Here is a 16,653-nt window from a genome sequence, read left to right on the forward strand (position 1 = left end):
GTCCAGGAACAGAATCGTTTGGCGGGATTTATTTTAATAAAATGCTTCATTCACTTACTGCAGCCCAGAGAGGCGAGGGATTCTGTCTCCATGGTAACAGTCACTCATACATTCCCACACGTGAGGCCGCCTGCCCAATACGTTGACGTCATGACGCCACACGCCCCGCGCTTTCCCCGCCCCCTCCTCCCACCTCTCCCAGACGGAAGCCGGCGATGTCCGCTTAGCTCTAGGGAGCTCCCAGAGTGGAGGATGAGCGACTCCACGGTGAAGGTGGCCGTCCGGATCCGGCCGATGAACAGGAGAGGTAAGCCGGGAGAATGAGGAATCAGTGACAAGGGGACAAAGCCCGGAAGTACAATGAGTGACAGGGGGGGCAGAGCCCGGGAGTACGGAGAGTGACAGTGGGGGACAGAGCTCACGAGTAACGAGAGTGACAGAGAGGGACAGAACCCAGGAGTACAGAGAGGGACAGAACCCAGGAGTACAGAGAGTGACAGTGGGGGGGGGCATAGCTCAGGAGTACAGAGAGTGACAGTGGGGGGGGGCATAGCTCAGGAGTACAGAGAGTGACGGTGAGGGACAGATCCCCACAGAGTAAAGAGAGTGACGGTGAGGGACAGATCCCCCAGAGTAAAGTGAGGGACAGATCCCCCAGAGTAAAGTGAGTGACGATGAGGGACAGATCCCCCAGAGTAAAGTGAGTGACGGTGAGGGACAGATCCCCCCAGAATAAAGAGAGTGACGATGAGGGACCGATCCCCCAGAGTAAAGTGAGTGACGGTGAGGGACAGATCCCCCAAAATAAAGTGGGTGACGATGAGGGACAGATCCCCCAAAGTAAAGTGAGTGACGGTGAGGGACAGATCCCCCAGAGTAAAGTGAGTGACGGTGAGGGACAGATACCCCAGAGTAAAGTGAGTGACGGTGAGGGACAGATCCCCCAGAGTTAAGAGAGTGACGGTGAGGGACAGATCCCCCAGAGTAAAGTGAGGGACAGATCCCCCAGAGTAAAGTGAGTGACGATGAGGGACAGATCCCCCAGAGTAAAGCGAGTGACGGCGAGGGACAGATCCCCCAGAGTAAAGTGAGGGACAGATCCCCTCGGAGTAAAGAGAGTGACTGTGAGGGGCAGATCCCCCCCAAAGTACAGAGAGTGACGGTGAGGGACAGATCCCCACAGAGTAAAGAGAGTGACGGTGAGGGACAGATCCCCCAGAGTAAAGTGAGTGACGGTGAGGGACAGATCCCCCAGAGTAAAGTGAGTGACGGTGAGGGACAGATCCCCCCAGAATAAAGAGAGTGACGATGAGGGACCGATCCCCCAGAGTAAAGTGAGTGACGGTGAGGGACAGATCCCCCAAAATAAAGTGAGTGACGGTGAGGGACAGATCCCCCCAGAATAAAGAGAGTGACGATGAGGGACCGATCCCCCAAAGTAAAGTGAGTGACGGTGAGGGACAGATCCCCTCGGAGTAAAGAGAGTGACTGTGAGGGGCAGATCCCCCCCCAAAGTAAAGAGAGTGACGGTGATGGACAGACCTCACAGAGTAAAGAGAGTGACGGGTGGGGGGGCAGAGCCTGGGGGGACCGCAGTTAAATTGTGCCAATCATGTAGTGTTTTGTGCGTCCTCTGGTGTTGTTGTTGTTTGTGTTGATTCTTGCTGCAATTCCCCCGCGTTTACTGATACCGGGACCCTCTCAGTCTGTCGCCGGAGTAGAGACCGGGTGCAGTGACCCCCCCTGCGGCCAGTGAGGTGGGGGCTCGGTGTAAAGGCCCGCACCGTTCTCCTTGTGTCCTGCACTGGGCCACAAGTCATAAGTTACTCTCAGCTTCCAGATCAGGTTACTGAGTGTCACGTGACCTGCGAGTACTAGTGCTGCGACAGGTACCCTGCGATCAGAATACTTCGTTTTATGGTTTGCCGTAAACTTTGTTTCTTTAACTGTGTCTGAAGAAGAGACCTCCGTGCCCATCCAGTGAATCACTTATACGCCGCTCTCATGCTTTCTTTATTCCGCCTGTGCCGTAAACACTGGGGTGACAAGCTTGGCAAAATGTCATATTTCTTTACTAAGGGTGGTAGGTAAGTGGAACAGCCTCCCAGCAGAAGCGGTAGAGGCTAAAACGGCGAGGGAATTTAAACATGCACGGGATAGACGTACGGCTCCTGAATCTGAGACGCTCTGTGGGGTGATTTAAGGGTCTCCCGGAGTGTGTTAGGAAACATTAGATTCTCGGGGACCGCGTCCCTGACGTCTAGCAGTTAATCTGTGAGCTTCGGCGATGGTGATTGCTTCTTATTACCGCTTCAAAGCAACTTTTACACACTCCCTTGAGGCCGGCAGGACTGAACTACTAACCACAGGCTGACATCTGCAATCGGTTTATCCATTAAAGCGACAGTAACGTGGTAAAGGTCTCTTATCCGAGCCTCTTAAAGGGGCAGCGCCACCTGATTATATTATTATTATTATTATTATTATTTATTAGCGCCTTTTATTTATGAAGCACCAACAAATTCAACAAGAAAGTTGGGCTAATGAGGGCCCGGCAGGTGAGCTAACAATCTAAAGGATCTTCTTTATTTTTTTCTTCTCTTGTGGCCGTGAATCGCCTGCGTCGTTGTTAGTTACCCCGTGGAGGGTACGATCTTTAACGTTCTTCCCCTTTAATGTCAGGGCCTCTGTCTCGTTAAGAAGGAGAAGTCCCGTGGAAGTCCCTGTTTGTTTGGGGAAGTCCAGCATGGCAGCTGCTGCTTCGCTGAGATTTCTTATAATCTCCGGCTGTCTGAATCTCTAGCGGGGGGCCGGGACCGCGGGGCGTAACGCGGAATATGGGGAGAGAGCGGAGGGGGAAACGCGTTTCGCGGCTATCTGCAGCAGCTCTTCTAAGCCCGTCGTTTTACGCTTGGAAGGTGAAGCGGAAACCTGACTCCTGCTGAAGCTTCACCATTCCCATCATTCCCAGCCAACGATTATTAATCCCCGTCAGCTTCTGCCACCGAATGCCTCTGGACTGCCTCGTGTGATTTGGATCGGGGTCCAACGTTAGCGAGATGGCTGCGAATTAAATGTCCCCCGGTTCGCTTCTTACTGCTCGAGGCAGCCAATCAGTGGCAGGAAAGCGCTACCATTGAAATTAGTCTTAACGGACCCCCCTGCAGTTTTTGCCGAGCTAGCGCTAGAGCCGATTGGTGGTGGGTACATCACATGACCCCCCCAATGCTTTCGCGGAAGGGGCACCATGTAACTTTAAAGGGTCGCCTCGTTGTGGTTATACCTGACTATTACCATGACCAGGCCAGCTTAACCCTTTAATACCTGTCTAATTTGCAGCAGAAACACAACCCCCATGACTCTGAGCCGTTTTTTTACTTAACTAAGAAGGTAGTGGATATGTTGAACAGCCTCCCAGCAGGAGTGGTAGAGGGTAATACAGTGAGGGTATTAAACATGCATGGGATAGACACACGGCTCCTGAATCTAAGACGAGACCAACGACTGATTAAGGTTTGAGTCTTTACGGCAGGAGAACCCCGCATACTAGACGGGGGCCGGATGGGGTCAGCAGATTCTTTGTTTCTGTGAAATGGGGTTTCCTTCTGCAAGGAGACACTTTGACAGTTATTGACCCATTGAGTGTAATATATATGATATATATATGATGTATATATTATATATGCACTGCCTGCCGGGTTTACGGTGCCACGCTCTGCCACTGGTATACGCGTGTTTTTTGGCAGGGACAGCGCATTCCTTGGGCTGTTACATCAAGCTGCACCATAACAAAGTGGAAACGTTATGAAGAACAGAACAGCGCAGGGAGAATTTATCCAAATGGCATCCAAAACTCGGTGACCTTGCAGTACTGTTGTTTATACTGCGTGATTAGGACCTTGTGGCGTGCCACGTCTAGCACACGCGTGTGGTTTGTGGACACATACAAAGGATTTAAGATAGTCTCGGCCAAAGAAGGTGCAGTTAGTTGGGCTGCCGGATAATAATGCAATGGATGCCGTTTTTCATGTCGTGTGAGTGCTGGGCCTGCTTTCTCATGTAGGAGCGGGGTGGGTGAGGAGGAGGTGTGATGAGAGGTGAGTAGTGATGGTGAGTTACTGCACAGGAAGTAATCATCAGCCGCTACAAACTTTAAAGGGGCCGTTTACTGTCCCCGACACCCCAGCTAGAATGCATGAATAAAGCGTATTAAAGTGCTCCGAGAGTAGCCTCTGTCATATACAGACTTAGTGTATTCTTAACCCTTTAATGGCCCATCACAAAGATTCCATTGCGGGGTGGCTCACCATGACTTGTCATGAGGTAAAGATACAGGTCACCTGTATTCAAGCAGGGGATTCAGCTGTGAACAATGAGAAGTGCACCAACCAGGATTCTCCGATGACATTAAATCAGAGTAGAATATGGCGGTCAGTACCAGACTGTGTGACCCTAAGAATCTGCCCATTTACTCTGAGATTGGGGTAAAGTCCCTGAGATTCGGGGGGCAAACACTGACCATTCAGGTGTCACTCGGTCACAGAGTCTACTCCGTGGCTTCTGCCAAAAGGGGAGGAGTAACTTAATGAGGAGGCGTAATTATGCAAATCGCCTTACACTTCTATACGATGCCCTCTGGGATTTGAACCTTTAGTCGTTCGGCCACATTCCGTGTTCGCGGAGCGCCCTGTCTGTGACATACATGTAGCCTGGGACGTCTTTAAGGCAGGATTAGGGGACGTCTTTGATCAGCAAAATCACTTTGAAAATTAAAGAACTGAGCATCGCTTTTTTTGTTGATCATCCCGAAAGATCAGAACTTCCCCGCCCTTTACTGTGTTTTGTTTAATGTGGCAAGCGAATGGACTTTTAATAGCTGGCTTTATCCTTGTTGCATGCTTGTAAAGGGCAGACTCCGTGCCGACGCCGTTTAATTCACTCCTTTAGATCTAAAAGCAGCGTCTGATGTGTTAGAAGAACATGCCTTTTTTCCATGTATTCCTAAGAATTATAACAGCCCCCCCAACTCTACTGCTGTCCTATATCCGGTAGTTACCGGTTGCCTTTTGTATTGACCCCGGGGCATTTTACAGCATGCAAATTGGTGCAGGCATTCTTTAGTTATAGGTATTTTTCTGTCTCACTTAACTCCTCCCCCAGCTGCCTCTACCGAAAGCGGTGAGCATACCGCGGTATGCTTTTTGCAAATTTTCAGTAGATGTCCTGCTCAATGGGAGCAACAGCAGCCAATCATGGAGTCTTTCAGCGTTTGGTCGAACACATCGCCCAGAGGCAAAAAGCTGGGGACGGGGGCAAATGGGGGTCTGTAGAATGCCCCCATATACAAAACGGACAGCCCGGGAATGTAAAGGCACCACGCAGCTATACATATGATGGCTGGAGTGTCCCTTTAAGCATTGCTTCGGGTAATGCCCCCCCCATTTAACCGGCAGTGCCATGCTGTGCCTTCGGCCTCCAGGTGTTGCAGCTTTAAATATTTTGGAGAGACGGAACTTCAGCTCGATCTTGAAATAGAAAGCGACCCAATTAACGTGATGACTTTGATCTTCCATGCGATCGCTAATTTGTTCCGACTCGGGGCGCGTTCCATCATCGGAGACGTTGTATCCGTGTTACTCGTTACAGAGGAAGGGAAAGGCGCGTTGCGATCGCGTTACTCTTCTGGATCGGCTCACGTTTATTAGGTGTTTGTAAAAAGCTACATTTCTGCAAACACTAAGAAATGTGCTTATTGGGAATATCCCTACAGAGGTATTTGGGATCGGGCTTCCCATTTCTGCAAGAAAATCCAGAACCAAAATACAGATGAAAGCAGTCGGTTAATTAATGAAAATTCCATTAAATGAAATTGAGCCCCTGCAAAGAAATAAAAACAAAGGCAAGGTATACGCTAAAGCAGATATAATATAATTATATATATATATAATATAATTATATATATATATATAATATAATTATATATATATATATATTATATTATATCTGCTTTAGCGTATACCTTGCCTTTGTTTTTATTTCTTTGCAGAGTAAAGAATAAATGTTTCAACAAGAGGTTGTAATCTCTAAATAGATGGTTAGAGGCTTGGATGGAGAAAGTGGTAGATGAGTGGAACAGCCTCCCAGCAGAAGTGGTAGAGGGTAATACTGTGAGGGTATTAAACATTCATGGGACAGACATACGGCTCCTGAATCTAAGACGAGACCAACGACTGATTAAGGTTTGAGTCTTTACAGCAGGAGAAACGGGCGACTAGACGGGGGCCGGATGGGGCCAATCTGCCGGCAGGTTCTATGTTTCTTATTAGAGTTTTTCCTGCCCCCCGTATGGGCGCAGATATGAAAAAACCCGTTTAGCGGCTATTTCTGTACATTTGCCTTTTAATAGCACAAGGTGTAGGCCCTTTCCACGAGTCTGCGGCAGGTGTGTTCCGACTTCCTGATGATGTCATCGGAGACACGGTGGTTTCGGTTGGTGCCGGAGGGGTTGCAGCTTCACTCCTGGTTCTTTAAAGTCTCTATTAGAGGCGTATGAGATGTCACTTTAATGACTAAAAGTAAAGCCCGGCCATAACTCCGTGCCACGGAGCATAATAATCCGGGATTAGGAGTCTCTTATGACTGCACGCCTTTGATGCTGATTAGTGACGAGGTGACGAGAGACACGGGGGGTCGCAGCTAGAATAGATATTGGCGTCCTGTGCGCTGATTGGTTACCAAGCACGGCCGCTCCACGCACCCCTGCCATCGTAAGCACTTTTAAAATGCGTTGTAATACAAAATAAATCACTCTCTTAAGGAGAAGCTGCAGACCCCCCCCCCCCCATCTATAGTCCAGTTTTAGGAACAAGCTAATCGGGTATATTAAATGTGTGTGTTTGGTGTGGGGGGGTCTTGTTAAACCCCCCCAGCCCTGGAAATCTTGAGTGAGTTATAGCCATTAAAGTGCATGTGATGGCTCCCTGCATCATGAAAAGCTTCTCTTCCCTGAAGGTCGGGGCTTGCCCTGCATAATGCATACTTAACAACACTCTCAGGGTCCTTTAATATACATTCTCAGCCTGTCCCTTTAAAAGTAAGGATCAGGGGGGTAATTACCTGCCCCGCGTGCCAATAGCAGGCTGCTGACGGATCTCGCTGTATTATACATTAACGATGCGTAGTTTTGTGTTGGATGACTTTTGGACGGCTGGGTTTAAGGTTACCGCAGGTGACAGCCGTCGGGGTTCCTGTTCATTCATGTGATCCCAGGAATAACGAGAACGTACCTTTCCAGCCCTTTAATAGAAGTGTTTACAGGAAACCAGAAGGCAAACACTCCGGGAGCTCTCTCTCTTTAGTATAAAACCCCTCGGTCGTTAATAAATTCCTCTTGCGGCAAGGAAATTTCTAACGTTTAAAAGCACCGATTGGAATTAATTGACAGAAGAGGGGACAAATGTGGAAAGGGCGAAAAAGATGGTTAATAACCAGGGGGTTGGGGGTACATAGCTAGAGGGTAAAATTATTATTATTAAAAATATCTGAAAATGAGCAGTTTGAAAGGTCACCAATTATTAAAATTAATAAATATTTTGGCTATTTTTTTTTTAATTAGAGGACAGTCCTAGGAGTATGTGATAGGGTTCATCTTACAGGAAAGAGTTAAATACATCTTTGGTGTTATTGTGGTCTGGCTAAACACAGGTTTTAGTAAGATTGGAGAACGGAATTGAATACGGGATGTAACTTATTAACAGAATTTTTGTACTTGTTGTTTTTGGAGTAAATAGATTAGCAAAAATAGAATCTTAGAGAGTGACATATAGTATATCTTCTAAGTGACCGTATAGCGTGGTGAATATGCGGTATTACTGTGTAATGATGTATATAATGTCATTTCGTAGCTGGGATAAGTAAAAAAAAATTTTTTTAATTTTCTTATTTTTTATAGATTTTTTTTTTTTTATTGTCACACCGGTTATGAGATTGGAAATAGTAAAGTTTGATTTCCCCAAATAGATTTATTTAGCTTTCTGGTTGTATAGAAATAGTTGGGCCGCTCCATTCTGAGGCCAGACGGCATTTTTATAGGTTTATATGCTGCACCTGTACCTGGCCAGACCTAACTGCACGAGCCAAGAGCAGGAAGAAGGTTGACAGGCAGTTGAAAATCTCTGCTTGGTATCTAGTCAGACCTAACTACACGAGCCAGGAGTAGAAGGTCTACAGGCAGAAGGAAGTCTGCGCTGTACCTGGCTAGACCTAACTACATGAGCCTGGATCAGGCAGAACTCTGTCAGCCTAGACCTTACTAAATGAGCCTGGAGCAGGAAAGGCCATGTAACTGGCCAGACCTAACTACACGAGCAGTAAAAGCCATGTAACTGACCAGACCTAACTACATGAGGCAGGAGCAGGAATAGGTTTACAGACAGGAGGAAATCTGTTTTCTTAGTCAGACATAACTACACGATCCAGGAAGAGTTGCAGGTTTTCAAGCAGGTGGGGGTATTTGTTTCTCGTTTAGCAGCTTGCGTTTTGAGGCTATCCTGATGTGCTGTGGGTTGTTAATAAGCCGGTGTGTTAATGATTGCTAGGTGTGTGTTCTATGAGCTACAAAACCACAGTAATAAACCTTTTTTATTTTATTTTTTTTCTCGCCGTGGACTCCCGCCCCAGTGCCTGAGACCCAAAATTAAGAAACGTTTTCCCGAGCTGTCTAGAGTTGTTGATTATCCCCATGTACATACCCGGGAACTTTCAAAATGAGCTGACCCTGTGGCACTAAATATTAACCCTTTAATAACTCATCTCAAAGATTCTAAGTGTTGCTAAATGTGTTCTAATACCGGCCCTCATGGAAACCTTACCTTCTCGTTTATTAAGTCACCTGCTTTCAAGCAGAAATTTCAACCATAACATACTGAGAGCAGAGGCACCACCTGGGAGTCAGATAGATATATATATATATATATATCTCGCAATGGGGTGCAGACTGTGTGACCCTGAGAGTTCCCAGGTAGCCGTGCCCTCTTTATTGGTAGCCAGCCCTATTGGGGTAGTTTAGAAGGCATGATGAGGCTGAACTTGCCCCAACGCTCTGGTTACTGCATGGATCTGAGCGCAGCGTGAAGTATTATCATCGTAGGGCCCGCCGTTTCGGTGTCCGTGTTTTCCTATCCTGTGCTCGTGGAACTAATGATTTTTCCGTCTTTCTGATTCTCCCCGTGACCGGCGTGAAGCTGGCGAGGCTCCAGGGCACGGCTTCCTGCGCGAAACCAACGCATGCCGATCACTTGGGGTTTTTGGTTTAAAGACCGTCCCCGCCAGCACGTCCTGTGACATTTAATCACAATGCGGCCCTTAACCCCGTCTCTGCCAGGGGCGAGCATACCTGTCTTCATGAACCACTCTGAAGTGAACGTGGGGGGGGGGTTAAAATGTTTAGAATGTGTGGAAATGAGTCAATAACTTATTGGGCTGCTGTAAATTCTGTATCATAGCTTAAATAACTCCGCAATAAAGTGAATATTTTGCAGTTCTGAACATGTCCCGGTACTGTCTTGGCAGAAACTCAGTTTAACCCCTTGGCAGCCTGGTAGGAGGAAGGTTCCACAGGCCCCATCCTTGCACCTTTTCACCTAAGCATTAGGGGGCAGCACTGAGTGTCTGGCCCTTGATGGACAGGGACTCATTATGGTCAGCTTGCCCATTTTTTCTTCTCTGTTAAACATCTGAGATATAAAAAGGTCACCCACGGTAATCGAGGAAAGCTGGAGGCCAACACTGGCCCTCTGTCTTCTTCGCATAGTCCTTTTTAAAGCAGCAGTTCCACTAACCCTCAGCAGATCTGTCATTTTATTCTTTCAGCTAACCTTTTAATCACAAACACAAAAGTTTTAGAAACCTAATAGGTTTCTAGAGGAAGTGACGGACTTTGTGTCACATGACATGTTCCCGGCAAAAAAAAACCCCAAAATAAAATGAATTACCGTATTTATTGGATCTTGAATATAATGTAGCAGATTAAGTGTCTTCTGCATCAAAGCTCGCCCCCCACCCTTTGCAGAGAGGGGGCTTCAAAAGCCAAGCAATGTATCCAATGATGGGTATGTATTCTCTGATCAGTTTGTAGGAAGACCCCCTCTGCCCAGGGCTGTATTCACTAAACAAGGAGTTTGCAGGCTATCTCGCCCCCAGTGAGCATCTCCTGCGGGAAGGGCTTGGCTGGCCCTGTATAATGTATAGTTAATATGGGGAGATTGTCGCAGATAGCTTTACGTTCTTTCTACAGGTAGAGGTGATCTTTGTCCTTTGTTTCCTAAATGATCGCTGGTTGTGTGATTTCCCAGACGCTCCCAGTAAATACGGCACTCATTGAGTTTGAGACGGCAGCCGCGGTTCCAGCTGCCTCCCTAACCGCGATATTCTTGATACGTTCTTCCTAATCTGATACCGGTAATTAAAGATGGGGGGGGTCCGCTGTAAGTCCCTTCCGTGCGTCTCAGACAAAGCAGGGCTGTGAAAGTGTTATGCGAGAATAGTTTGCGGAGCTCATCGTTTAGGTATTTGGGTCCCAGCGCAGTCTTCCGGAGTCTCAGTGCTGGAACGCGTATTGGAAATCTCATATGCCGAGACCCTCATGAGTCTCCCGAGTAGCCCCTTAGATAACGGAGCCTCAAGCATCCCCCATAAGCTTTGATCTTTTTTTATCTAGCAGGCTGTGATAAGCGCTAACATTCTGTACTACGGTTCCATATTGGGTGAAACGCTGCCAAAATGAAGCCGCCGGCGTGTGATAACGCCAACCGTCCGTCCGCTGCCTTTGACCTTACTCATCTCTACCCCTGTCTAAATTGAGACATGGGTCTTATCTGTGGTCAGATTCTATCAGGCCCATCTAGTCTGCCAGAAAAATTAACCCTTTCCATGAGTCCAGCTCCCTTTCCGCACGGGATGGTTAACCATTTTAGTGCCAGTGTAGTAAGGAACCCCATAGGGAATAGCTGAATTAAAGGGGCAGTCCCATGGGGGAAAAAAATATATTTAAGCATAAAATACAGTACAAGGTGAAATACGTCACCACTCGCAGTTTAGTTAATAAGCCCCTCTTTTAATTGATAGTATTATACTGTTGGCATTATAGGATATACCAGCTGATATAATGTTACAATGAACCCCTATGCCCGCAGGCCCATATGCATTGCTTTTGCGATAATGCAGTGTTTGTGCTGGAAGTCATTAACCCTTTTTGTTCCATCCAGGGGATTTACGTGAGGTTTATGACCACTGCTTCGGCGTAATGTAAAGACGTGCTGTATATCCTCGGCATACCCTCTGCTTGCATTGAAGTGTCCCGCTATCTCCGTACAGATAACGTTTATAACCGGCTCTCATCATCAGAAGGGAGAGGCAGACGGCACCCGTCTACATGACCTCCTCGCGGGCACCGCCGCCGGGAGTGGGGTAGATAGACCCCCAAGGGGAAAATCCCAGGTCTTTGCTGCCGTAGCTATAAAAGGCTATGTGGGAATGACCTCAAAATGTCAAGAACGATCCCAAAATATCATATATGTAAACAGGGCTGGAATGGGACCACAGACCACTAGTCACATTAACCCTTTTGGCACCAGGATAGCTATCCAGCACTTTAAACCTGATGATGGGGTTAAGGTTGGTTCTGATGGGAGTTTGGGTGAGCCGCAGGAAACCTAGCTCTTAATAATGTTTTCTTTGATTATGGGAGAAGTAAAAACACATAAGTGGTCGTACCATTCTAATTTTCTTTAGTTATGCCCTGCGGGCACCCTGTGTGCTCATTCTGTCTTTTATGCTGTGATAAGAATTTCTTGTACGTTCGTCTTAAAGATCTGTATCTCTTTTCCAAATCTGAGTTCTCAGGATCTGCCTGGTTATTCCTCCCCATTACTTCTCCACCTTTAAGATTACTAAGTTTAGTTGCTCTAAAGGTAGCCGCTCCCTTTTTTAATTTATGGCGCTGCCAGCGCATGACTTGCCCGAGTATTTTATAGAGACCTCTACACTCCGATCAGTTTTGACTTTAGACTTCCCATTACTCTCAGCCAGATCCTGTGCTGGGGGGTTGGTGCTTTAAATCTGATTGCGTCACGGCACAAACTGGACAGGCCTGTGGTTCAGTTCACAGAGAAGCAGCTGTAATTCCTTGAATTGCTGAAATCTTTTGCATGACACACGCGAGCTGCTTCTGTAAACATGTATTGTCTATTGACTGATTTTTCGGGGGGTTTTTTTTAAATGTTTTTTTTCCTTTTTTCTTTTCTGCAGAGGTGGACCTTCATACAAAATGTGTTGTGGATGTCGAAAACAATCAAATTGTCCTCTACCCCGCAAATTCCAACCTGAGCAAAGGGGATGCCAGGTAAGCGAGCTCTTCTGGTTTCAGCCTTTGTTACCGCCAGGCTTTAGGAGATCGGTTAGTGGTTAAAGTGTCGTTAAAAAGAGACAACATTCTGCCTTCACGTTACAAATAACACACAAATATTTATTGAAATCTGCAAAAAATAACATAAGGCAACTTAAAAGTCCACACCAGTTGTAGTTTTATGCTTATATGCATATTAAAATACATTTTGCACGTAGTCCAGCGCTTTTTACTGCTTGAAAATCGGGCCAGGCGTTCTTTAGTTATTGGTGTTAGAAAATGACACGTCTGTCTCATGTAACTCCGCCCCCAGCTGCAGCTACTGAAAGCAGGAAGCATTCGTCAGTACACTTCCTGCACATGCTCAGTAGAACTGCCGCTAGTCAGTGAGAGCTAAGCTGCTATTGGTGAAATCTATGGGAGACGCAGCAATCACATGTGTGTTATCTGAATGCTGATTATTTATTGGGGACAATAAATCAACCCAGCACTCTGCATTAAGAATAAGCAGAACCTAACAATGCAGTACATTTGCAGTGTATGTATGCCATGCATGTTGCCCATGTTGGTTTATTCAGTGTATGTATGCCAGGGGGCACCTTTTCAGCCGGGCGCGGCCCCTGTGCTGGTTTATTCGGTGTATGTATGCCGGGCACGGCCCCTGTGCTGGTTTATTCGGTGTATGGATGCCGGGCACGGCCCCTGTGCTGGTTTATTCGGTGTATGTATGCCAGGCACGGCCCCTGTGCTGGTTTATTCGGTGTATGGATACCGGGCACGGCCCCTGTGCTGGTTTATTCGGTGTATGGATGCCGAGCACGGCCCCTGTGCTGGTTTATTCGGTGTATGGATGCCAGGCACGGCCCCTGTGCTGGTTTATTCGGTGTATGTATGCCAGGCACGGCCACTGTGCTGGTTTATTCGGTGTATGTGTGCCGCGCACGGCCCCTGTGCTGGTTTATTCAGTGTATGTGTGCCGGGCACGGCCCCTGTGCTGGTTTATTTGGTGTATGTATGCCGGGCACGGCCCCTGTGCTGGTTTATTCGGTGTATGGATGCGGGGCACGGCCCCTGTGCTGGTTTATTCGGTGTATGTGTGCCGGGCACGGCCCCTGTGCTGGTTTTTTCGGTATACCAGTGTCTGGGACATGTTCTCTTTGGATGCTGACATCATGTGAGGGAAGCCACACGCCTGTAATTACATTTAATTAATGTCCGCCGTTATTGGCGGTAACGTAACGTCCTCCGGGCCGCCTGGTCTCCGGATTGAGATTTTAGCAGCTGCTCGAGACGTCACGGGACAGGCGTAGTCTGTTCGCCTAAAATGTATTAATAACAAAGAAATCGACTGTATGTGTCACGCCACCATTACACTTTTATTACACTGACAAGCTTTAAAGGGGCCGTTTAATGCCCCCGACGCCCCCACGATAGGAGAACGCATAATAAAGTACCCCATGAGTAACCAGGGGGACGTTATTATTATTAGTAGTAGTTTTATTAATATTATTAGTTTTATTATTATTAGTTTTCCGCGGCACATCATACAGCCCGTTCGTTTGAAGGGTCAGACAGAACTAGAACCGACAGACTGAGATGACCCCATCAATTAGGCATCGAAGGGCTCGACCCGCAGGCTTACGATCGTGAAGGTTTAAAGGCACCACGCGGCATTAAAGTGCATATGATGGCTGGCGTGTCCCTTTAAACATGCCGAATGCACCGTGAAGTCTGCGAGGGCTCTTAAAGGAGCCCCTCTCGCCCAGTTTTCTTGTAAAATGGATTTTTTTCGGTGCATTCTTTAATAATTGAGACATTCCGACCATATGCAAGAAGAGCTAATTGTAAGAGAAGCTAGATGGAGCGTGGAAACATCGCTCCGACAAAATCCGTGACCTACATTAAAGCAGCAGCTGATGCCCCTTCTCTGAGCAGCTTGTTATCCGGAATGTTCTGCGCGTGGCCCCCGGCAGCGCTCCCCGACGGGCTTTCCTTCTCTCGTTACCGGCGCCGGCCTTTCTCCTCGTTATGATGCGCGGTATTGAAGGCATAGTTTAACTAGCGATGTAAGTTGAGTACGAGCTGAGTGTCCCCCGGGTATTCGTGGGCTCGTTGGGGGTTCAGCACTGTCGGGTTATGATGATTGGACGCTGCTGGACTCCGTAGAGTCAGTTGGGTTTCAGTTTAGAAGGGGGCTCATTACATTTTAAAGAATCTTGTTTTAAAAGACCCTGTTAAAAGGGTAATAATTAAGGAAACAAACTAGCTCTCCATTGGCTAAAAAGTTACCCCTATGCAACTAATTCACAGAAAGAGTAGTAGATGCCTAGAATGGCCTTTCAGTGGAGGTAGCGGTTGAACTGGATTTGGGATACCCCTTGGTTTTTGGTGTATTGCAACTCTCAGCCAGATTCATTCACCTCCCAGCTGTTGCTTGTTGGCTCACTGGGGTAATAGCGGGGGCTCCCCTGGCAGTGCCTCGGGTCGCTGAAGCGAGCGGCCGCCCCGCCGCGGTCCCTGCCCGTCACATGGCACGACGAGCCGCATTTTTCTGCCTCCTTGTTTGGCTTTGCAGAGCAGAACCTGGCCGGCTTACAGCAGCTCCCTGCCCCCAGGGGCCCGGGATGTCTAACCAGCTGTGGAGCCCGGGGCCCACCCTGTCCCTTCTAGCGAAAGGCAGCTACAATTGTATCATACACCGCGCAGCCGGGGCATGTGGGCTTTAACTGCGCGCGTGCCGCTGGGACTTAACCCCTGCAGCACCAGGAAGAAAAGAACACACAGATATTATCGGCACCTCCAAAAATATATTTTAATCCAGTCTCTTTGAATGAATTTGGGGAATTGGGTCTAATTAATTAAAATATTTATTATAATGTATTTAATTTTTACACTGACTTTTTATTAATTTAAAAAATACTTTTACATCTTTGTGTTTATGGGAATGTAAATCCCCAATAAATCGGCTAAAGGCCCAGAGCCCCCCCCCCGCGCATTTAGCTGGAGGTTTATACTGATTGATTAATTAAACTCATGAACTAATTGATGAACTCATCGCATTTTCATCGCATTTCCCCGCAGCGCTGATTATCCCCACGCTGTGCTGACGGATCTCTCGTAGGGAGCGATCTGGTTAATATGTTTCCTTATTGCGCCTGACGATGCGTTTCCACTTTGTGTTAACAATGTTTTGTCTCGTATAACCGGTCCCGCCGCCCCCCCCCCTCGATCCGGTGTGACGGATGTCGTGTCTGATGCCCATCACCGAAACAGGAATATTTGGAGTTTTAAGCTTTTCCTGTTTTGACTTCGGGAGTTTCACTAAACTCCGAAGCTGCCAGGAGACCCCCCTCCCCTCCCCCGCATGCAAGTGTTTTATTTTGGGGGCTTTCTGGCATATTTCTTTTTTAAATGGAATTCATTTTTAAATTAAATGAAAGCTATAATATTCATATAAAACTAACGTGCCTTAAAACAGCAAGGCAAACGCTCGTTATTCCAGAACAGGATAATTGTGGGGAAAAAAGGCTTTGATTAGGATTATGATTATTATTACTTTTTATTTTTATTTTGTGGCAAATCCAATCCCATCTCAAAAAGGTACAAATCCCATAATTTAGTTCCTCGGACCCCCCTGTTCTGTGTCTTGGGTAGAGAGAGGTTCTTCGGTGTTGCTGTCCAGAACACTGGGGGGGGCAGGTGCAGGTGCTAGAGCGCTCTGGGGTCGGGTTCTAGATTTTAACTGCTTTATTCTGAATTTTCTGCTACACCATGGGGGTACTCTGCTTGGGAGACCCCTGACCCGTAAGGGTTACTGCACGGAGCTGCACGCGACCCGTGGGCATTAAACAGAGATACCCCCTCTTGTGTCGGCGGGGGCAAATTTAGCTCAATTACAATATTTGACATAGAAATCACTGGTCGAAGCCGTTTATAGCCGCGCTGCGGCCTATGATGGTGCCATATAAATCGTTAAATGGTAATAAGTAGCTTTGCTGTGGGTGCAGTCCGTGTGTTTCTAGCCGACGGCCAGCACGCAGTGAGGCAACGGGCCGTCTGCACCAGGCTCGGGCAAACCTCCAGCGCACGCCGCCCGGCAGGTTTTTCCGGTTTAAAGCAACATGTGGATTAGACAGGAGATGGCAGCTGAGTTGGTCTGTTAACCCCCCCCCGTGTATAGTGCCTTACAGACGGGATGATGGGAACTGCAGTCCGCCAGGGGCCCCTCGTCTCTCCCCATCCTCCGTTCT

At 47.6% G+C, this 16,653-nt stretch overlaps 1 protein-coding gene across 1 annotated transcript in view; it reads left to right on the forward strand.

The window, feature by feature from the left end:
* The first annotated feature begins 201 nt into the window (after positions 1–201).
* Positions 202–16,653, forward strand: part of KIF13B (kinesin family member 13B) — a 78,969-nt gene continuing 62,517 nt past the window's right edge. Inside the window, exons 1-2 of the mRNA XM_053459259.1 lie at positions 202–307; positions 12,307–12,400. Of these exons, the coding sequence (XP_053315234.1) occupies positions 253–307; positions 12,307–12,400 (149 nt within the window). The 5' untranslated portion in view covers positions 202–252. The remainder of the gene's footprint in view (positions 308–12,306; positions 12,401–16,653) is intronic.

The sequence above is a fragment of the Spea bombifrons genome, chromosome 3 (assembly GCF_027358695.1).
Source record: "Spea bombifrons isolate aSpeBom1 chromosome 3, aSpeBom1.2.pri, whole genome shotgun sequence".
Classification (NCBI taxonomy): domain Eukaryota; kingdom Metazoa; phylum Chordata; class Amphibia; order Anura; family Pelobatidae; genus Spea; species Spea bombifrons.